The sequence below is a fragment of the Acartia tonsa genome, chromosome 2 (assembly GCF_053477335.1).
Source record: "Acartia tonsa isolate MP-2025a chromosome 2, ASM5347733v1, whole genome shotgun sequence".
In the NCBI taxonomy this organism is placed as follows: domain Eukaryota; kingdom Metazoa; phylum Arthropoda; class Copepoda; order Calanoida; family Acartiidae; genus Acartia; species Acartia tonsa.
The window spans coordinates 27,139,658-27,161,473 of record NC_137261.1 but is presented as its reverse complement, the minus strand read 5'-3'; the positions used below and the strand labels follow the sequence as shown (position 1 = coordinate 27,161,473).

Here is a 21,816-nt window from a genome sequence, read left to right as displayed (position 1 = left end):
TTCTTTTATTTACCTTCTATCACCTACGAGATTACATCTAATAGTCTACCGAAGCATATACCAACAACAAAATTAATTCGGGAATAAATCACGAAACTATACTTGATTTTCAACTGTCGTTGGGGGGCAACACATAATAGAATTGACGACCTTTTTATCTGCCCCCCATATAACATTTATATTTATTTCGCTTATTGGTTGTACCACATTCCCGAGTCAACCTAAGATATTTCTTATACTAATACTGACGACATCTTTCAACCGAAGGGATTTTGTGTTTTGCTCTGGAATTGGTGAGATAGCTGCAGCCATCATGGGGAGCAGCTACTCTGTCTTCTATCATGAACATGTTCTTAATAAAGAGCCAGGTATAGTATAAGCCATACTTACTAAAGAGTTGGTTGTCTGTTTGATCTAAGTTTTGTTCTAGTAAAATTGACTTAATTGAACAATTTGGTATAATTCAGGTAAAAAAATACCTTTAAATGATTAAAGATTATTTCTAATGATGATAAAAATATTTAAATCTTTTTCAGAGGGATAAACATCGTTTTAAATCTTTTGAAAATAAATAAATAATTTATTGCTTTATTTGACACTGGCAGCCATGCCCCTAGAGGCTTCTATTGAAAGGGGTTGAATCTCGTCTTGCTACACACAGACAGAGGGACATCCTCTTACTTTAAAGAACTAGAAGAGGCCTTGGGGAGGGAGAGGGTAATTTTTTTTCTAGGGGCGATTTATCTTGGGAGGGTGGTTGTAACACAGCCCAAAATAGTTGTAAACCTTCCCGGGATCTATGAGAAGCTACCCTGTTAAGGAGAACCCGATCGGTTTAGCGGTTAGCGAGATCCTTCATTACAAACAAACAGACAAACAAATAGACAGACCGTTCTACTTTGTATTATAGATAATAAAACATTAATTATTTAACTTATACATCTAAATATTATAAAATTTTTGAAAAACTCTCTGATTTTAATATGAATAGAAGAAAAATCTACACAAAATTAAAATTCAAAGGCGTGACTCAATAAATTCAAATGGCATAGAAATTGTGTGTGATAATGTGTGTGTGTGTGTGTATTTATTATGTGTGTATTTGTATATTGGTTGCGATAGATAATACATCTTTGTGAACAATTACCCGTCAAATATTTGATTACTTTGTTCTGGTATTTATACACTTCAACAATTCTTTTGTGTGTATATCCTGTTATGAAAATAATAGGATGTCTTTCTGTCTGATGCAAAAAAACTGTTTTTACTCCTCTTTATGCAGTCATGGAAAGGTTTTTAGGGTAAATAGCTAATACACCAATGAATTATTTCCAAAAATTTTACCAGCCACTCAAAAAGTTTTGAATCATGGAAAGAAAATGAAGTAGCGGGTTTCGTTGTATTTTCACAGCAGCATTTGATTATTTAGGTTATTCTAGGTTAGGTTAGGTAAATGATTCCCCGATTAGGTAAACGATGATAATTGTTAATGATTCCCCGCATGGTTAAAGCCCCTAGCAGGGGCTAGAAATAGGAGAAAAGTTACTTTGAAAATACGACGAAACCTTCTACTTCGTTTTCTTTTAACAAAGTTTTTTTTCTTCTTGAATATTCATTTTTAAACAAAACTTAAATGTTAGGGAGGGACAAGATAATACAGATAAAGAAGTGTGCAATATGAGGCAAAGAAAATTTTAAAAGAACTGGAAGATAAGAAATACGTCAACCAAATTTTTAGAAGATATTTGGCAAAAAATATAAAAATGTATAATTTGTTTTATATGGACACCAAATTTTACAGATCACGAAATATAATACCACTTAACCTAAAATATAGAAAATATTTTCATTTGTGTTTTTCAGGTATAAGAAATGATTTTGTTATATGCTAGAGTTTTTGCTAATTAAAGTTTTACTATATAGTACTTTTTAAGTTACTAGTGTCTGCGCTCCTAGCATCTTGGGGCTACGTATTCGAAGGGTATGTATAGGCAGAAAATGGCGTAAAACCATAACAATACTTAAATCTGAAAACATAACAACCAAATACCATCCGAGCACTTATTTGAAGCTTCTTTGAAATGGAATAATCACTCGGTTCAGCAGTTCTCGCTATCTTAACAAAAAAATCCTACTACTTTACATAATAGGTTATGGAGTAAATTCATGGAAAAAAATAAAATACTAACATTTAAAAAAATACATTTTTGTTGTTACTAATTTTGACATTTTTAGGGGCTGAACATCCAACCCCATGGCACCAGGATCAGGTAAAACAATAATTCATTAAACTCAATTTACAGATAAATGCTTAGTCTATAAGTACCATGTGGTAAACACTTAGTCTATTGGAAACATGAGCCAAGCCAATTTGTCTAAAGATTAAGAACTCGATGATCACTGGACAGATAAAGTTCTCTAATTTAGGAAGGCTTCACATAGGTCCCAGAGTGGTTTTATGCTATTTTATTTCAATATTCAAGTCTTGGGCTATTTTTTCAATATAAATATGTAGATCAAAAATATTTTTCGACTTTTTTTCTGCAATTCATATGCTTTGTATTAAGTTTTCTTATAGGGATATATAGCTACAATTAAAAATATAAAAAATTAAAAAATTGCTTTTGAACTAATCAGGTTAGGTTAAAAGGAGCTTAGTCTTTTTTTTAATAGGTATTTTTATGGTAATTCAAGATTTGCTAGGGCTTTATAGAAAGTTTGCGAAGGTTACTTTATTTATTGATACATGAAATATTTTTTTACTTTTGTATTTTAGGCCTATTATCCAATAGATGGAGATCAAATGTGCAGTATCTGGATGCCTGTGGATACAGTTCCACTTCAATCAACTGTAGGTTTTAGCCTATTATATAAAGTAGTAAGGTTTTTTGTTTGAAGCTTATGATTTCACTAAGCACTGAATGGATTAAGCTGTTAAAGCTTCGCCTAGGTCTTGTAATGGTTTTAGGTTATTTTTTAGGTTTAAGCCTTAGAATGTTTTTAGCATACTTTTTTGCCTCCTTTTTATCCCTTTGCATACAAAATTCCTAAATACTATTGTTTTAAAAGAAAAATCTTCAAGGCGAATGAATTTATCCAGGAAAAATTTAAGAGCTAAAATATGCAGGACAATTTCTTTAAATTACTTTTTTGATTTATGTTTCATTTTTTAATATTTATAAAGTAATCAGTATAATACAATAACATAAAAAAAACTTTAAAAAGCAGTTTTAGTCTAGAAAATATTTTTATCTCTTATCAAATAGACTAAAATTTTTAACCGCAGTTAAGGTTTGTAGCAGGATCCCATAAATGGGGCTGGTTCTATCCTAGAAAATTTGCTACTTTAAAGAATTATCCTATGAAAGATGGAGAAAATGGAGATAAAAATACTTACACAAATGTTCCTTCTGATGAACAGCTGGAAAATGAAAAGGTATGATGACTATCTTCGCCAACTCTACCTAAAGAACTTAATCTACAATGCCGCGAAATCTGTTTTTTTTTCTTTCAAGGTCATACTTTAGAAAAGCCAAACATAAGATTTTAGTGATCTTGAGTAATAAGTATTCATTATTCTGAATATCCTTTTAATAAAGGAACAGGATCTGTATCTGTGTGTACCGATATGGTTCTCCTTTACAATATACTTTTCATAGTTTCTAGGAAGTTTCAATCCATTTTAGGGGGTGGGGACCATCATTCTCCCAATAGAAATTGCCCGAGAAAAATTACCTCCTAAAATATATAAATACTTCTTTTTCTTTTAAAAACTATAATAAAAAATTTTGAGGGTCGAATTCAACCACCTCAAGTGCTAGTTATGAGATAAATTTAATTGTTTTTCATTTAGATTATAGAGTGGGCCTGTGAGCCAGGGGACATAGTTATATTCAATGGATTGACTTTGCATGGTGCCAGAGGAAACTTTTCTTCAGATACTCACAGGTATAAAATCAACATGGAAAGAAACTGTTTTTTTTTCTTTCTAAATCCTCAGCTTTTTTCGGTCTCTTTTATTACAAATAGCTGCCTTACTAAAATTATTAGGAGCTCGCAGCTGTAAATGCCATTAAAAAGCTATCATCATATTTAGGCGTGTCTTATCTACTCGGTGGGTTGGTGAAAATGCCGTTTTTGCCACTAGAAGATGGGAGGTAAAATGTATTCATTTTTTATTATCATTCAACCTTTTCAAAAAGGACCAAACAATTCTAACTTTTTGGTCTTTTACTCTCTGATATTAATTATAAATACAATAAAGATATCAACTTAAAATTTAGATTGTTAAATGATATTTTAGATATCTCCACCATATACTGGAGGTTTGAATCTTGGAGACAAATTTTTCAAAGAAGACTTCTTTCCTTTGGTTTATGGAAAAATTATGTAAAATGCTGATTTACAATAAAAATACTATATGATTGACACATTGTTCTTAGTAGCGCAGCTACTCTTTATTTCACTATGTTTGTCAGCTGCTATTTAAGATATACAGCTATTTTTGGCGAAGATTCGATCTATGTACTAATGAGATTGAGCATCCAATATATAACTTACTGGGTCCTTTTTCCATTAAATTTATTCTTAAATAAAAAATCAGCTTATTATGCATTTTTATCGTTGTTTTTGATGAATAAATAGTTTTAAAAACATATCATATTTATTTATCTTTTATAGCCATAAAATTAAAATATATATAAAAGATTTGTTTAGAAATATTTTAAAGTAATCTCATTTTCTAATTTATGTATCTACTTGTGATTTCGCCCCTAGGATCCTTAGAAAGGATCTTGACTGACAAACCAAAAAGAATAAAGGTACTATTTCTATTCCAAAAAGTTACCTAATTCATAAACTATCATTATTTAATGTTTTGGCCAAATAAAACTTATTCAAAAGACGACCTTCCAAAGATTAGCCGCACAATTAGACGGGGCATTTGCGCATCTCGCAAAAGCAATCAATCAATCATCTATTATTAATTCATATGGCTTCACTTCATCAAAACAACACACTTGTACATTTTAATTATTCAAATTATATTTACTTATACTAATATCAGTTATATATCGGAAAAAATAAAAGTGAAAATTTTGTGCTTAAAATAAATGGTAAATGTGAAATTTATAGTAATAAAAACTTAAAAGTTTTATTTAGTGAAGTATAATAACGGAGAAATTTTAGCCGCGATAATTTTATTGTTAGCTTTACAAAAATAATTGAACTAAGTTTTAAAGTAGCGCGGCATAAAGAAAATAACACATTAGTGATAATTTGAAGAAAAAAATAGTAATTGAAGGTATTTTAGTATCGTCATAAAGTACGTAAGTGAGTACTTTGATTTGATGCTTTTCGGTCGAGAATGATGGTCTAATAGATCTCTTTGAATTATTCTCTACAGTGACGCGCTTAATTTTTGTGTATTAGTAGTGAAAATATTAATCTATGTGATACCTAATTAATTGGTTGATAATAACAAATAATTTCAGAATAACACCTGTTTCTTGTACGTGTGCTTATGCGTTTTTAACAGTTGTTCAATTTTTATGTTTATTAGAAATTTTGTTTCTGTCTGCAAATTTACATTTAGGAAATAACATTGATTTGCTTGTTAAAGCCTTTTAGTAGGTATTGACCTCTTAAATTATTCAAAAATTTCCTAAGAGCTGCTTCGTCAAAAGATAGACCTTTTAACAATGCAATGCCTTGGCCTTAAACAGGCCTGGAGCAGCTGTTTGAAAATTTCAAAAGGATGGTTTCTCTACGTAGGAAGTATATATAGCTAGATTATAACGCATAAAAAGAAGTTAAATTAGTTGCTATAGAAATATTTATGCATGAACGTCCAAACTAAACAATGTTTTTAATACAGAAAACCAAACAGCCCTAGCCAATACAAATTAACAGCTAGACTAATATCAACACACAAGGAAATCATAAAATCTATTGTCATATTATTTTGGACAAGTCTGTTAATTTTTAATCATTATCATATGGAACCTAACACGGATGCGGTTTCTGAGTTTAAGTCCAGATTGCCATGTCTGGATATTGGATAAAACTTTTATTTGTTTTGTGCACACTTTGTAGACAAAGTGTCCTTTTTAAAGCTTATCTCTATATAATAGATGATTAGGATATTCATTGTTGTCTGTTTGCCGTACATTGCATATAATTCTTAACATTGAGTGGAGACTTTATTTTATGATTTAATCCAGATGAGCAAGCCAAACATACTCTTTGTTCTTGGAGGTCCCGGAGCCGGCAAGGGCACCCAGTGTGCTAAAATAGTAGAAAATTTCGGTTATGTCCACCTTTCTGCTGGCGACCTCTTGCGGGAGGAAAGAAAAGCGCCCGGGTCACAGTTTGGTGAGCTGATTGAGCATCATATCACCAACGGAACCATAGTTCCTGTGGAGATCACCTGCTCACTGCTGGAGAGAGCTATGAATAAATCTGAGAAGAATGATTTCTTGATAGATGGATTCCCAAGGAATGAGGATAATCTCTCTGGATGGAATAGGGTTATGGGAGAAAAAGTAAGTTATAACCCTAATCAAAAGTTCAACTTGAATTCACAACTTTATTCTCTAAGTATACCTACTTAGAAAACAAGGATGACAACATCCATAAAAGCGAAGCACTGAAACGGTAGGGCAAACGGACATTGACACTTGTATAGTGTCTGAACTGAATAATCAGAATATAAAAGTATCGAAAGAGTCGAAGCAAAATTGTAAGTAAATTTGTTGAAAAACTGCTTGATACAGGATAATGTTTATGGACATACTTACATTTTTCGTACTTGATTATAGAGTTGCTTCGCTTATAATATTGTTCTTTGTTGTCCCAGGAATTAATAGACCAAAAATCAGATCAAACGGATAATTAGATCACATAAAAATCTGTTGTTAAAAATTTGAAAAATCAACATGTTTAAAATGGACGTACGGACATTCTGGTAATGATTATAGAGTTGCTACGCTTTCTAAATCGTACCTAACTACTACAGGAATCATCATGCAAAGTTTGAAATCGATAGGACAATTCTAACATGCCTAAATTAACGAATAAAAGCTATCTATCTCGGACGGACGTTCGGACGGACGTACGGACCTACCCTAATTATAGAAAAGCTTCGCTTTTAAAAATGAAAAAAATAATACACATGCAATAGGTATTGAAATACAAGTAAGTAACTTTTTAATATGTTAAAACTTACTTACCTACCCTGTTAAGCTTGTTATTTGACTAAAATGTAGAAGGATGTTGGTCTGTTTGTTCGTTCCTTCCTCTGTAGCTTAAGATCTCGGTAACTGCTGAACCGAATGGGCTCGACTCTTTAGATTTTAAGTTATTTTTTTGAGAGTTGGGACACCCTAAACCCCACAAAAAGAAATATTGCCCCTTTTTAAGTTTAAAAAATTTAAATTTCTGTTTTGCCTACTTACTTACAGCAAACTTAGCCTTTGATTGTTTACCTACCAAAATTCTGTATACTTATTCTTTAATTTTAAGGGCTTAATCACACTGTAAATTTTATATTTTACTGTAGGTGAATCTGAAGAAAGTTCTATTCTTCCACTGCTCGCAAGAGGTGTGCACAGAGCGTTGTCTGGCTCGTGGCGCTGCTGGCTCAGGAAGAACTGACGACAACGAGGAAAGTTTACGGAAACGCTTCGTCACTTACGAAAATGCTACAATGCCCATTATCAAATATTACGAGGAGAAAGGTTTTGTGGCTCAGATAGACGCTACCAAGACTCCTGAAGAGGTTTATTCTGACGTTGAAGCTGTTCTTAAATCTCTCTAGATTGTGGAGGATGGTTTGATATGATTTAGTTATAATGGATATAGCACTTTATGAATTTATGATTTGATACTTTTTAAAATAATAACTTTTTTGCACATAATTCATATAAATACTGTTAGCATATTTATGATTACCACGTACACAACAGTTGGTATATCTGCTCATAAATGCAATCGTAAAATCATACCAAAATATTTCATCAAAATGCATAAAACTGAAAAAGGTTACCAACTAAAAAAATTTAATAAATGATTAATTTACATAAAATACATGTTGTAAACTTTTTTATTTTACTCAAAATACAATCCTATAGGTACTTAAATAATACCTAGTTTATTAAAAATTCAATATTACTTGTTCAAACTTTTTACTAATATTTTGAATATAACCAGTAATAAATATGATATTCTACAGTAATAGTAAAATCAATGTAACCCGGGTAAATGGAACAGTAAAATGTATTAATAGTTTTAGCATTTTCGTTTTTATTAATGTAAATTACATATGAATTTTTAAATAACTTTACACAACAGTTTTCAAGATAGTTTTGCGTTTGTCTTGGCCTATTAATTTAATTATTTAGTTTATTTATGTGATCACATAGTTATTGTTTGTTTATTCCATTAAAGGTATAGTTCTATGAAAGGTATTTTACAATCTACTAGTTTCAAAACTTTACTTATATTTTTAAACCTTCAGATATCAAGTTAAGTAATTTTTTCTTCTTCAGTTTTTAAAACTACAGAATAATTCTCTCTGTTTTGTCTTAACTTTATGAGTGAATTTTTTAAATAAATACTTAGAAAGTTGGGATTAGTAACTGTTGATCATAAGCTTCTTATAGAACTGTCACTTTATATATTAAATTATATAGGTACTAAAAAATTTACCAGAAAAAAAACACCAAAATATATTTTTCTTGTTATTGCATTTTTATTTTCTATATGATATTATTATAATTCTGGCTTTAAAAAAAGTAAAAACAACATGGTTCATTTAGATCTTGTTTTCTTGCATCGTTATAAATTGTCATTTACTATTAAAAAAAACATCCAAAAATGTTTAAAATCAAATAAATACGATACAGAGCCAGAATACAAAAATGATTGTTTTTATTTTGTAATAAAATTACAGACAGACTGCCATAATGTCGTGCGAGGAGGAGGTACTCTCCATCCGGAAACAGCTGGAGAAGATGACGGAGACGAAGGACACCACCCAGGCTCTGGACCTGTTGAAAAGCCTGGGTAAGCTGGACATCACCCTGAACATACTCACTAGCACCAGGATTGGTATGACCGTCAATGCTCTCAGGTAGGTGGAGTTTAGGTCTGCTCTAGGAATGAATCCTATAATATAAAGTAGTAAGATTTTTTTTGTCTGTAGCCTCAGATTTTTATAGCTAATGAACCGATTTTTTTTTCATTTGGAGGAGCTTTACATAGGTCCTGGGATGGTTTTCAGCTAGTTTGTTTTTCAGATTCTAGTCTTGAAAGGTTTAAGGCTATATTTTTACCCTTCCCTTCTTTATGTTTGAGGCGAATCCATTAGTTTTTATATAAAAGATCAATTAACGTCAAAGATAGGAGTTTTCTTATAACTTAAAACTAGGTGTTCTGTACATTTTTGTACCTACCTATTCAAAGAAAAATTTTAGAAAATAGGGGTGTAGGATTCTGCACAAGATTCATTTTTTTCCCCTGCTGCAAATTTTTATATTTTTTTTCCCTCCTAGTTTTTTTCCAGCTCGGACGGGGATAAAATGGAAAAATATTTTCAGAACTCTTTATTTTATTTATATTATGCCCCCCCCCCCCAAACACATATTTTTTATTTTTTTACCTCCCCTCCCCCCCCCCCCTCAGTTGGGTCAAATTTGCAGAATATACACCCCTGAAATTGCGACAATTTGCAGTATTTAACGATAAGATTAAAGATTTATAAATATCTATTCAAATTGATGTTTCTAATACCTGTTTATAACAATTTATATGATTTTTAAAAGCGAAGCTTTTCTATAATTAGGGTAGGTCCGTCCGTCCGTCCGTCCGTACGTCCGTCCGAGATAGATAGCTTTTATTCGTTAATTTAGGCATGTTAGAATTGTCCTATCGATTTCAAACTTTGCATGATGATTCCTGTAGTAGTTTGGCACGATTTAGAAAGCGTAGCAACTCTATAATCATTACCAGAATGTCCGTACGTCCATTTTAAAAATGTTGATTTTTCTACTTTTTTAACAACAAATTTTCAAGTGTTCTAATTATCCGTTTAATCTGATTTTTGGTACATTGATTCCTGGGACAACAACGAACAATATTATAAGCGAAGCAACTCTTTTATCAAGTCAAAAAATGTAAGTATGTCCATAAACATTATCCTGCTTCAAGCAGCTTTTTCAACAAATTTACTTACAATTTTGCTACGACTCTAATACTTTTAAATTCTGATTATTCAGTTCAGATACTATACTGTCCGGTTGTCCTACCTTTTCAGTGCTTCGCTTTTATGGATGTTGTCATCCTTGTTTTTTAGCTTTTTAAGTGTTTTTAGATATACAAAATGTTGGTATAACCAAATTATCTCATTTGTATATCGTGGAACTACCTCGTTTAGAAACTTAAAGTAAAAAGTATTAGGTACCTAAGGATTTTTGTCTGAAAAAAGATATCTCGAAAAAGCTTTTGTTGAAATTAATGGTTGTACTTTTCAGGAAAGCTTTAAAATGTGTTGGGAGTAGTTTTAAGCATTTCTAGGCTTTCTTCGCTTGAGAAGTTCTGAACTTTTTTTTTGTTTAAATTCGTCTTTTCTAACAGGAAAAGCAGCACAGACGAAGAGACCCAGACTGTCGCCAAAAGCTTGATCAAAGCCTGGAAAAAACTTGTACCTGAATCCGCCGAGAAAAAGGAGGAAAAGAAAGAAGAAAAGAAAAGGGAGGAGAAACCTGTAAAGACGAGTTCGACACCTAGCGGAGGAAATTATAATCTGGACGAGGTTCGGTCCAGCTGCAGGAAGCTGCTTTTAAATGCAATTAAGGTAGGTTTCTTGGACTACTAGCGGATTGAATTCGATAATGATACTGGTCATAGGAATCCTATCTTTTGTTGAAAAAAATTTTTTTGAGGGGGAAGGGGGTTTTCATTCCCTTAAAAAATACATCGGCCCCGCGATGTCAATGATCTTACGCTTCAGACATAAATCCTTACCAAATTATTTTATAGGATTTCAAGAACTGCTAACATTGAGATTCCAATGATACTTTTAGCTATACGGATACTTCCCTCCGCCCATAACCCCTTCCCATCATCCTTGTTTTCAAATGCACAGATATCATATTATTGTCATTTAGTCTATGCGTTTTGAATATTACCACCATTAAGTTTCCTGGCCTATTTATTTGTTTCAATAATAATTTAAGCAAAACTCAGTTGCAGCTATTCTAACAGACAATTCTACAAAAAATCACGTGTATCTGGTGGTATACTTTGTTTTTGTCATTTAACTGAAGAGGGGTGGGAAAGAAGGGGAGGAAAAAGAGAAGGGGGTTGTGGAGAAATTTATTTTAGAGTTGTTTGCCAGAATATCATTCCCTTGTCCCTGCCAAAACTGTACTCCAAAGGTTCAATCCTTTTTTTTTTGGAAAGTTTTAATTTTTTTTGTTTGTCCTTTAAGATAACTTGAGCGATTTTACCCTACTGTATAATGAAGCTTCTTATTGTTTACAGGATTTTTTACTATTTTGGAGAGGTTGTAGTTCTACCCTATTGAGAGAAATAGCCCCTCCCGCCCACAAAAAAAAATATTTTTAATACTAAGTTGTAGGAATTAAGATGTTACCACCCTCCTCCTTCTTTAAAGTGCAATAAAGACCTCTAGAGTCATGTGCACTAGTATATGATTTTTATTCAGGGAGAGGGTGAGTTACCAGAGGGATGCAGTGAAGAGAAATGTCAGGACATAGCTACGGATCTGGAACAGGCAATCTTTGCCCAGTATAAACAAACTAACCCAAAATACAAAAATCAAGTGAGATCCAGAGTTTTCAACCTTAAGGTAAAATTTTTTTGTAATAGAATTAAAGAAAAGTATTGAATTAATACTTACGATTTTACGTTTAAGGGGTGATTTACCCCCATAGCTCGTAGAAGGAAAGTTCCAAAATGTCATTGAGTTCTGTTTTAGAAATAATGCAAGTTTAAAATAATCTAGCCATCCTATTATATAAAGTAGTAAGCGTTTTTTTGTCTGTCCCGAAGAACCTCGCTAACCGCTGAACCGATATTGTTCTCCTTTACAGTGAAGCTTCTTATAGGTCCTGGGAAGGTTTTCACTATTTTTTGGGAGGGTGTCTATACCCCCCTCCCCACAAAAGATTATTTTTTTTTACTTTTTTGAAACTCAAATTTAAAATGGGATGAGGTCGACTTTTCCCCCACCTACCTTCAGAGCCTCTAGAGGCTTCTAGGGGGCGATACCGCTAGTTAAAGATTAAAGCATATACTTAATTAACTTGTTTTTTTTTATGTGGGGGGGGGGAGTATTTAAACCCCTAACCCTAGGAGGAAAGTGCCCAAAGATTTTAAAAATGTCATTGAGTTCTGTTTTAGAAATAATGTATGTTTCAAAAAATATAGCCAATATCTTTAAAAATAAAGCAATCAATTTAATTTTGTTTTTGGTTGTTTTACTCCCCTAGCTTCTAGAATCAAAGGGCAAAAATATAATTTTTCAAGTTTTACAGGTAGACTCATTCATTTGAGAAATTTTACAAAAAGTTTTGGTTCAATATCTTTAAAAATTAGCCCGTTATCTCAGTCCAAAGATTTACCCCTGATTTCGTTTCCTACAAATATGCAAACTCCCACCCCTTTCTTAAGTGACACTGACAATTAATACCTAATAAAAAAGTTTTACGAGTTCCTATTTTAATTAAATTCATTAAACTTTACAAGCTTTATTAAAGTTAAATGTATTTGATTCATTGGATTATAGAAAATGTTCCTTCTGAATGAATACTCAAACACTAAATAAGAAATATTACTATAGGACAAGAAGAACCCCATGTTACGTATGAACCTGTTGTGTGGTATCCTATCAGCTGAGAGGTTGTCCAAGATGACCAGTGAGGAGATGGCCAATGACGAGATCAAGAAGCAGAGAGAGGCCTTCGTCAAGGAGGGTATCAATGAATCTCAGCTGGCAGTTGTACAGGTCAGATAGTTTTACTTTTGTACAGGAATGATGGGGACATTTGACTATCAATTGCACGGTACCCAAAGTTTTTTAACCAAGTTATCTTATACATGGATTGAAAAAACGTTGGATACTTTTATTGGAATTTGATTAGTTGGTTCTAAACTAAAGCAAAATGCAAAAGTGTCTCAATATACTCTCTAGGAGTCTTAGCTCTAAACTCTAAAGAAACTATGGCTAATCAAACACACAAATCTACAAAATAGGTTTTAGTGTATATCACCATTGAAAATTATTATTTATGCTTATTTTCCGTTAATATGTTTTTAATATTTGGAATGGCAGTTGCTTTAATGGGGTACAATATGTAGCTGTTAAGAAACGGCTGGCGCTTAAAACCGCTATATAATAATAAATCCCGCCATTTTTTTCTTTTTCCCGCTAAATTAAACAATTTTGAATTATTTAAACCAAACTTATAATTTTTTAATAAAGTCGACCTTATATTTGCACTTGACACTTGTTTTTTATTGTTCTTATAATCATCTCCCATTGCCACATTTAATAACCACCATTTTATGTCCAGGGCACCAAGACTGACATGTTGAAGTGTGGCAAGTGTAGAAAGAACAACTGTACCTACAACCAGATCCAGACCAGATCAGCTGATGAACCTATGACCACCTTTGTCCTCTGTAACGAGTGCGGTAACCGCTGGAAGTTCTGTTAGTATCATCCATCAACAATTTTCCCAACAAATAAACTTCAAAATGGTCGCCTGCTAAACCAAAAAGTAACATCACTTTTGGCGCTTTTTAGCACTTTCTGGTCTACCAAATGCGGTAAAGTAGGTGCAACTTTAGTTATTATTAGTTTCATGTTATTTTTCTTTATTAAAAGACACCAAATTACTTTAATTCCAAATATAATACCCATGCGGTTGGTAGGGGACAGATATTAACCGATTTTGTTTGTAAAAAAGAGAGAAAAGCAATGAGAAAGGGGTTATAGAAAGGGAACATAAAAAAGTTTAATTGATAAAATCGATTAATATCTGTTTCTAAACTAATCCAGTAATTGTATATCAGATTGTATGATGGATGTTTAACCATTTTTGTTATTATTTCTATCACAATTGTACGTCTAATATTGAACATAAATACAGAAACGGTTTTTTTCCCATCAAATATTAAATGATTGAATGAAGAAAAAAGCTTACTTAAAGCAATTATAAATGTTTAATTACACAAGTATTTATGTCTTTTTAACCCGGATATCAAATATCTAAAAATTACTTTGGTTCATATCACAGGCTGTTATTTTTTTGTACAATAATATTTTTTTTGTTTATATCAAGTTTTAAGTATTACTTTCATAATATAAAAACTTCTAAAAAATCATAAACTTCTCATTTCATAATTTTCTATTTGTTTTCTATACTTTACATTTTTCCCTTAGCTTAAAAATTGCTAAGAAACGGTTACGAGTAAGGCATTATTTTTTTTAAAAAACTTTTTGTAATTGTTAAGTTAGTTACTGTATACCTGTATTTTTTTATTTATTACTTTTTTTCTCACCCGTGTGGACGTTACTCCTTTGAATGGCTCAAAAAAAAGAATAAAACGCAATGAGAAATTCTATCCCGTTTTGTACTTGAATGTTGTAGATTAAAATAAACATACATTTCATATATTTTCTTGAATATTCTTAGGTATGAGAAAGATGTAGAAAGGATTGCGTTAGTTTAGTAGTGTTGATTTTGTTTTTATCTTTTTAGATTTCTATGTATGTATTATAATGCAAAAAACAGTATACTTGTAGTATTTACTAACAAAGTGTCTATTGAGCAATAACCCTCCTCCCTCCCCCTTATGTTTGAAATGAAGAGGGTAGGAGGATAAGACACTTTTTAAAATCAAACCTAAATCACAAAGAAACTTAACCAAAAAAGAGTTTGAGCACTGAAATTTTGTATGAGATTCAATCAGAAATTATTTGGGATTAAAAAATTACAATAGAATCACTTATAATAATATGTTGTGTACTTAACACTTGAAACATGTTGGAAATAATTTCTATCAATTTTTGTCCAGTGAAAATGTAAGGGAAATTCTATTCATATAAATATCATATGTTACACTCATAATATTTTTATCACAAGATAAGGTATTTTTTTTAAAGTCCTTCCCCAACCCCTGCCAGGAGCCCTGATTCTTCGGGGCCTATACCTGCTGTGCCATAAACCTGCGGGCTATCCAGTTTCCAATATAACATAACCTTACTTTGATATTTACCTTCATTTAAAAATATTCTTCAAAAAACTACTTCTTTTCAAATTTTATTGTTTTTATTTTGGAAGAATGTTACAATAACTATAAAATATATAAATATGGCAAGACGTGAAAATACTCCAGAGATAAAGGAATGTTAGAATGAATATTTGTTTAACAAATATTGGTAAAATTTTGCTGTATTTTTTGTGCACCAACTTTCCCTTATCTTTGGAGTTTAAACTAAATACATTTATACTTCTAATGAAAAATTATTCCATAGAATAATTTTGATGAAAATCATTTGATTTTTACAATTTATCCATAGAACATTATTTAATTAAAATAACACACACATAAATTAGAGAATTTTGACTGAGAGCTTATTAGAATCTTTTGTTTCCAAACTTTTTGAGCATGTCATGGAATTGCTTTGGATATTTTCTGGAAAGGGTGGCCATCACTTTTTGGATTTGTTTCTTCTTGCATTCGTCACAAGGGGGAGGACAACCTCCACGAATAATATCGGGAGCCATGCCTAAAAAATTATATTAAGATTGACAAATGAATTTTTGCTGTTATTTATAGCAAGAGTTCCAATCAGATAAATATCCTTTCGTTTTACTTTAATTGGTCTGATCCTCAACTATTATTGGGAGAGGTCAAAAAAACTTTTTAGATTATAATTATTGATTGAATTATTTGTACTCTGCTAGTTTGAACTAACCAATCAAGATTTGATAAAGCATCCAATGTCCCTTTCGCCCCCAATTTATTAGTGAACTTAAAGACAGGGATTGGGGAAAAAAGGAATATAAATCATTATCCCTCTAACTAATATTAATATGTCCTCTTAGCTGCTTAATTTTTTGATATTTTTGAATATGAACTTACGTTTGACAAGGTTTCCAATGTCATCACACTCCCCTCTGTCCAGGAGACATTGCATCTGATAATTGATGAAAGCTGGATCCTCCAGTTTGTCCTCAGCATATAAGTTCTGGGCTGCGCAGTTCAAATCTCCTACAGCACCCTTAAAAATTGTTGAATTTAGATTTTTTTGAGGGGGTGTGGGAAAGAGGACAAATTCAGTGTCTAATTGAATTCTTTCTCCTGTTTATTTTAAATAAAAAGAAATGTTACTTCAATACATTATTTGTTAAGTTGATTAAGAAAATGGAGATTACAATGACAATATAGATTAATGGTTTTGAGTCTCCCCCTCCCCCCCCACCCTTAAATGGTTAAATCTAAATATTTCTACTCAGGGATCTAAGACAATAGCTAAATTGATGTACATCCCCAATGATAATACACAAAACTATCCCTTCCATAGATTAAGATTAGTGGTTGAATCGTTGAATCAATTTAATAAAACAATCAATCAAAATTCACTTTAGTCCCCAAAGTTGTTAAGCCAACGAATGGGAGAGAGCTGTAATAAAACTTTGGGACTAGTAAAATAAATAGCCCATTGTCCCCTCTCTCGCTGGTAGTAAATAACTTACTGTAATAGTATCCCTAATGCCATCTATGATGCCTCCACTCTTTTGAGGAGGGGGCGGACTCTTTTGAGGAGGGGGCGGCCTTCTGCCAGGCAAGGGGCGTGGTCTTTGTGGCCTCACTGCAGGCTGTAGGGGAGGCTGGTTGCGAAGAGGGGGAGGGGCCGACAGCTGACTTCGTCTGCCACCTACAGGTGGAGGTGGCCGAGGCACAATTGGCTGTTGAGGTGCTATAGGTTGTTGGGGGACAATAGGCTGTTCTTGTTCACCGTTGATAACTGCCAGCCAGGCAGCTGAATCATCTTGGCCGTTGGTAACACTAAAGTAAAAATTTTGTTTAATATTTTATCAAAAAACCTCATTAGCTTAATTTAAAACTTATTTTAACCCAATAATCTCCTAACAAGAAATAATAACAAAAATATCTAAGTTGTTGTCAGACATTATATAAATTTTAGGATATTTACAAAATAATAGTTAAGAGACAAAGTGACTCAAAATCAGCCATGTGACGTCATAAAAATGAGGGATTTTTCATCTTTTTTTATGGGTTTTCTTTCCCACTTCTCTCATCTCCCTCATTTTTTATGGCGTCACATGCTGATTTTTGAGTCACTTTATCCCTCTACAAAATAATATCTCAATTCTTATCCTATGCTATAAAGTATTAAGTTGTGTGGAATTTCAGGGAAGTTTAGTATTTGTCTGTGCATATTTAGTTAATCAAAAACTTAAAATTTTATCTTTTTAGCGGCATATTACTAAACTTATTTGGAGTATGACTTATTGGCAATACTTTAAAACAAAAAGTCAAACAATTTAGGCATAAACTTTTGGTCAATCTATTTTTTTTTAAGTGTACTTTGCTTTAAAATCAGCAAAGGTTTTAGATAAGTTGACTTAATTTTTCATACATTAAAATTATTGCTTCTTATTTTACTTCATACCTTTTATTATAAACACATTAGAATATCAGGTTATTTTGTATGTAAATAACAAAATTATTACTTGTATTGTTATTGAGAAGTACATATAAAGTCAAGATATAACTTGTGTAAGATTCAAGTGGATACAACTTTCTCCTTTCACATTCAGACACACTATAGGGTATACTCTTCAATTAAACTTTTACTTTTATAAAAACTACATGTTATAAAATAATAATTGCCTGATGAATGATGCTGCAGACAAACTTAAAAGCCAGACTGTCCGCATATTCTTGTATTTATGCTTCCACCTTCTTTAATAACTTCTGTCCACTGAGAAAGCACAAAAAGAAAATAGTATAATATTAGTTGCGTGCGTGCGCGGGCCGTATGGGTGTGTGTGTGTGTGTGTTATGGCTTTAAGACACACTAACACATATGCACACGGAATCAAACACACACGTCTGATCTGAATGAATGTTGAGTGGTTACTACTACTGTGCGTGCGCCTGGGCACAAACTTATATGTAAATTTTCACAACCACAATTCTGAAAAAAAAGTCTTTGCTAACCTTTTGCAATTTTGGGAGCAAACCACTTTTAAGTTAACTATTTTATAAAATTGGTTAACTATATTAAACTTAGTTTTGTAATATTTTCTTATGGACCATAGTTAGGCAATAAAAGATGATATATAGAGAGAAATTAGGGCAGGCGAAAGTAGCCCAAAGAAATTTGGGAAAGAATCAGGCTGTCAGTGTCTATATCAAATAAAATAAGGAATAGGTGGGAATGAGGGCTCGTCGCGGGGTAGGCAAGGTTAGCCATGTTTCAAAAGGTAAAAGGGAAAGTTGTTTACAAGAAAATGGTTGTTTTTAAGGGAGTATTTAAAAGGGGAAAGGGGGGAATATAGGTGATGTTCAAAGTTCACTTAACCCCAAAAAATTTCACTTTTCCATGCATAACAAAACTTAATTTCAGTTTAATTAATTTATTATTTGTTTTTATAAGGAATGCTTTAAAGTTATGTTTACATATTAGCTTGAGATGTTCATTCTTTGACAGTCTTAACGCAATTGGAGTATATTGTAACACAAATGATGCTTTTATACAAAAATTATTCTTATGAAGATAGGTGTACAAAAGTTTAATTTATTTTGGATTGTCTTCAAGTTTACTCAATTTGATATTACATTATAATTAATATAGGGTCTCTTTTGGTGAAATAAGATCTTAAAAGGCCCTATAACATCCATGTTTTGTTGTAAGAAATTTAATTTTTATTTGGGAAGATCTATATAATATATTATAAAAGTAGCATTAAAATAAAAAGAAGTAATGAGTTATATGTTTTAGGGGATTAAACAACAAAGTTGGCCTATTAATTGTCGAGGCATTTTTCTTTACATCGCTTATTATTTATGGTATTACTCTAGGTTAAGCATAATACGTTCTTTGAATAACAGTAAATTTTATTTTAAATAATTTGGAATTCCCCAAATCATTACAAACCAGGATATTTTGACAATCTTTAATTAGGAGGGAACCCCCTGAGGGGGGGGGGGGGGGTTACGAAATCCCGAGAGGCTAGAAACAGAGCTACTAGTTTAAGAAATAGTACGTGTTACTATGCGACTTTGACGTAAATGTTAATTGGCAGTACAGATTATTATTACAAACCACCCCCTCCTCCCCTTTATATCTTCCTATCTTTATTATAAGACCTGATTTACCCCGTAATAAAGAAATAGGTAAATATGTGAAAAATAATGGCCCATGCCTTCGGCATCTCAGGGCTAAAAAACTGGTTTTTATCCTATAATTACATTTAGTATCCGCGGTAAGCTGTTTATAATACTTTGATAGAAATAACTATTCTTTGTTCTTAAAATTTTTTTTTTACTTTCTTATGGTAAAGGAGTTAAACTATGATACATGTTGATTTAAACGGCTGATTTTTTTTACCAAACCTTGAAAATTTAAGTTCAAGCAAATATTTATTTGCTTTTCAATTTGCTTTGCATTGGGGACTTCGATTTAGCAAATTGGTTTAATTTTTATTATTTCAAGTAAGGTTATTAGGGTTAAAATGGAAGGACATAAATCATCTAAGCCATTTAAATGCGTTAATGTTGTGTCTACGCAAATTCCTGATCATCATAGTTTTAGGTCCGTTTACTTATCCCTTAGTACCTGCATAAACCTCACTCCCCTTTTCTTGGCATAAAAGTAATTATGTTTGAATTTTAGCAACTTAAAAACTCATCCGGGTCCATGTTGCTTCATATGCGTGTTTATCTATTTGTTCAGTTGGGAGGATGAAACCATATGTCACCTTGTTGAGGAAATACTGTTTTAGGTTTTCATTCTTTTTTAAACTCTCAAAAAGAACAATGATGGCAACATCCATAAAAGAGAAGCTCTAAAATCAGAAAGAAAACACGAACACTAAAACTATCGAATTGTTATATGAGTTATCGTGCAAAGTTTGAAATAAATAAAACAATTTTAACATGTTGAATTAATGACGGACGGACGTTCGGATGGACCGACCCTAATTATAAAAAAGCTTTGCTTTTAAAAATAGTTTTATATGAAATTCTCCCTAGCCATAATCTCTTTGAATTGTTAATTTCAGGAAAGCTTTAAATAGGTTATGGGATGGTTGGTTTAAGCTATTTTCTTCCCACCCCCTCCTCCTTTAAATACATACTCCCTAGATTCTAGTGGCTCATTCGCTAAGTTTATGTAAGTACGTCTACTTATCCTATTCATTTGTAACAGATGAAATTTTGTAAGTGAATAGATTTAGTTTCAGCTTCCCAACTTTTGAATGTATGTATTTGCTTCCTTCTATATTTTGTGGCAGGTTGCATTAAACTAAAATCCGGGTTTTAACAACCTATAACTTTATATTGCTTAAATTGAAACAAGCAAATTTAAACGTGCAAGTTAGTTAAAATTAGCTGAAAAATATGTTAATGAATTAAAACTAAAGGATTTAGGCTTAGGTATCCTGTTTAAGAGTTTTTCATTTGTGGGAAGATTCAAATAGGTCCGTCGATGGTTTTAGGCTATTTTAGTTTAAGTCAATTTTACTGCTTTCTCTCCAACATGCTAGAGGTTTAGCCGCTATCAACAAAATATGTAAAGAAATATTTCATGATATTAAAATTGCTTAGTATCAGTGTATGAGAAACATATATTGTTTTCATATAGAAATTTTGGATTTAAAAGTTTTTTTTCCGTTGCCCAATTAGTATTTTTGTTAGCAAATATTTTGGATAAATAATAAAGTTGATGGTTAGCGGTAATTTCTAGGATACAGGGATACGCAAATGACAAATAAATATATTTTAGACATTTTTTTATACTAATATTGATTGTTATATATCTTTCATTTACCTATCCCTTGTTAATTCATAATGTAGTAAAACAGCTTTCTCTTAATAACCCTAAGGCATATTAATTAAGTCAAACTCTTCAAATATTTTGTAGTTTTATTTACTTCTTTGTTAACCCTAAATACGATTAATACTGAGATGTTTGGCATAAGATTTAAAACCTTTTAAACAACATCCATAGAAGCGAAGCTCTGAAAAGGTAGGACAAACGAACATTAACCCTTGTAGAGTGTCAGAACTGAAAAGTGTTTTTTTTGAAAATCATAAGTAAATTTGTTGCAAAACTTCTTAAATACAATTGAATACTATTTAAGAATTACTTACATTAAGTTAAAAATAAACAAGATAAAAAAGGACATACGGACATTCTGGTAACGATTATAAGTTGCTACGCTTTCTAAATCGTACCTAAATACCACAGAAATCTTCATGCAAAGTTTGAAATCGATAGGAGAATTCTAAGATGCCTAAATTTACAAAACAAGCTATCTGTTACGGAAGGATGTACGGAGGGCCGACCCTAGGGGGGGGGGGGTTAATGCAACCATCTAGTAATCAATGACTAAATGGCACTTATAATCCGAATTTCGTTACAAAACTTGGCATGAGTAATCCTTGATAGGTTTATTTTCCCTAAATTGAACAAAAAGTTGTAAAAGTAACGGCTGGCGGCTCAGTCGTTTATCCATTTTTTGGCTCTATTCA

General features: G+C 31.9%; 4 protein-coding genes across 6 annotated transcripts; 3 read left to right on the top strand and 1 right to left on the bottom strand.

Annotated features, from left to right (window-relative positions):
* The first annotated feature begins 159 nt into the window (after positions 1 to 159).
* LOC145312766 (uncharacterized) lies at positions 160 to 4,428 on the top strand. Of its 2 annotated transcripts, XM_080152012.1 has the most exons (7): positions 160 to 368; positions 2,236 to 2,270; positions 2,777 to 2,851; positions 3,287 to 3,436; positions 3,854 to 3,948; positions 4,097 to 4,157; positions 4,304 to 4,428. In XM_080152012.1, exons 1-7 carry the CDS (start codon positions 314 to 316, stop codon positions 4,391 to 4,393), a joined length of 561 nt encoding a protein of 186 aa, XP_080008138.1. In that variant the 5' UTR covers positions 160 to 313; the 3' UTR covers positions 4,394 to 4,428. The 2 variants fall into 2 exon arrangements, with proteins under 2 accessions (XP_080008138.1, XP_080008137.1); XM_080152011.1 differs by lacking the exon at positions 4,097 to 4,157 and having other exon boundaries at positions 225 to 368.
* A 1,771-nt stretch (positions 4,429 to 6,199) lies between these two features.
* Cmpk (cytidine/uridine monophosphate kinase Dak1) lies at positions 6,200 to 8,951 on the top strand. The gene is made up of 2 exons (XM_080150252.1): positions 6,200 to 6,542; positions 7,559 to 8,951. The coding sequence occupies exons 1-2, from the start codon at positions 6,222 to 6,224 to the stop codon at positions 7,814 to 7,816; spliced, it is 579 nt and encodes a 192-aa protein (XP_080006378.1). The 5' UTR covers positions 6,200 to 6,221; the 3' UTR covers positions 7,817 to 8,951.
* TfIIS (RNA polymerase II elongation factor) lies at positions 8,921 to 14,699 on the top strand. 2 transcript variants are annotated; one of them, XR_013876074.1, is made up of 6 exons: positions 8,921 to 9,130; positions 10,633 to 10,852; positions 11,726 to 11,869; positions 12,863 to 13,027; positions 13,596 to 13,952; positions 14,084 to 14,699. XR_013876074.1 is itself a non-coding variant. In XM_080150251.1 (5 exons), exons 1-5 carry the CDS (start codon positions 8,964 to 8,966, stop codon positions 13,737 to 13,739), a joined length of 840 nt encoding a protein of 279 aa, XP_080006377.1. In that variant the 5' UTR covers positions 8,921 to 8,963; the 3' UTR covers positions 13,740 to 14,699. The 2 variants fall into 2 exon arrangements, 1 of the variants encoding a protein (XP_080006377.1); XM_080150251.1 differs by having other exon boundaries at positions 13,596 to 14,699.
* Positions 14,700 to 15,334: 635 nt separating this feature from the next.
* On the bottom strand, positions 15,335 to 18,777 carry LOC145308253 (uncharacterized). The gene is made up of 4 exons (XM_080150253.1): positions 17,950 to 18,777; positions 16,788 to 17,100; positions 16,174 to 16,312; positions 15,335 to 15,817 (listed from the first exon to the last, which is right to left on the bottom strand). The coding sequence occupies exons 1-4, from the start codon at positions 17,994 to 17,996 to the stop codon at positions 15,666 to 15,668; spliced, it is 651 nt and encodes a 216-aa protein (XP_080006379.1). The 5' UTR covers positions 17,997 to 18,777; the 3' UTR covers positions 15,335 to 15,665.
* Positions 18,778 to 21,816: the final 3,039 nt, after the last annotated feature.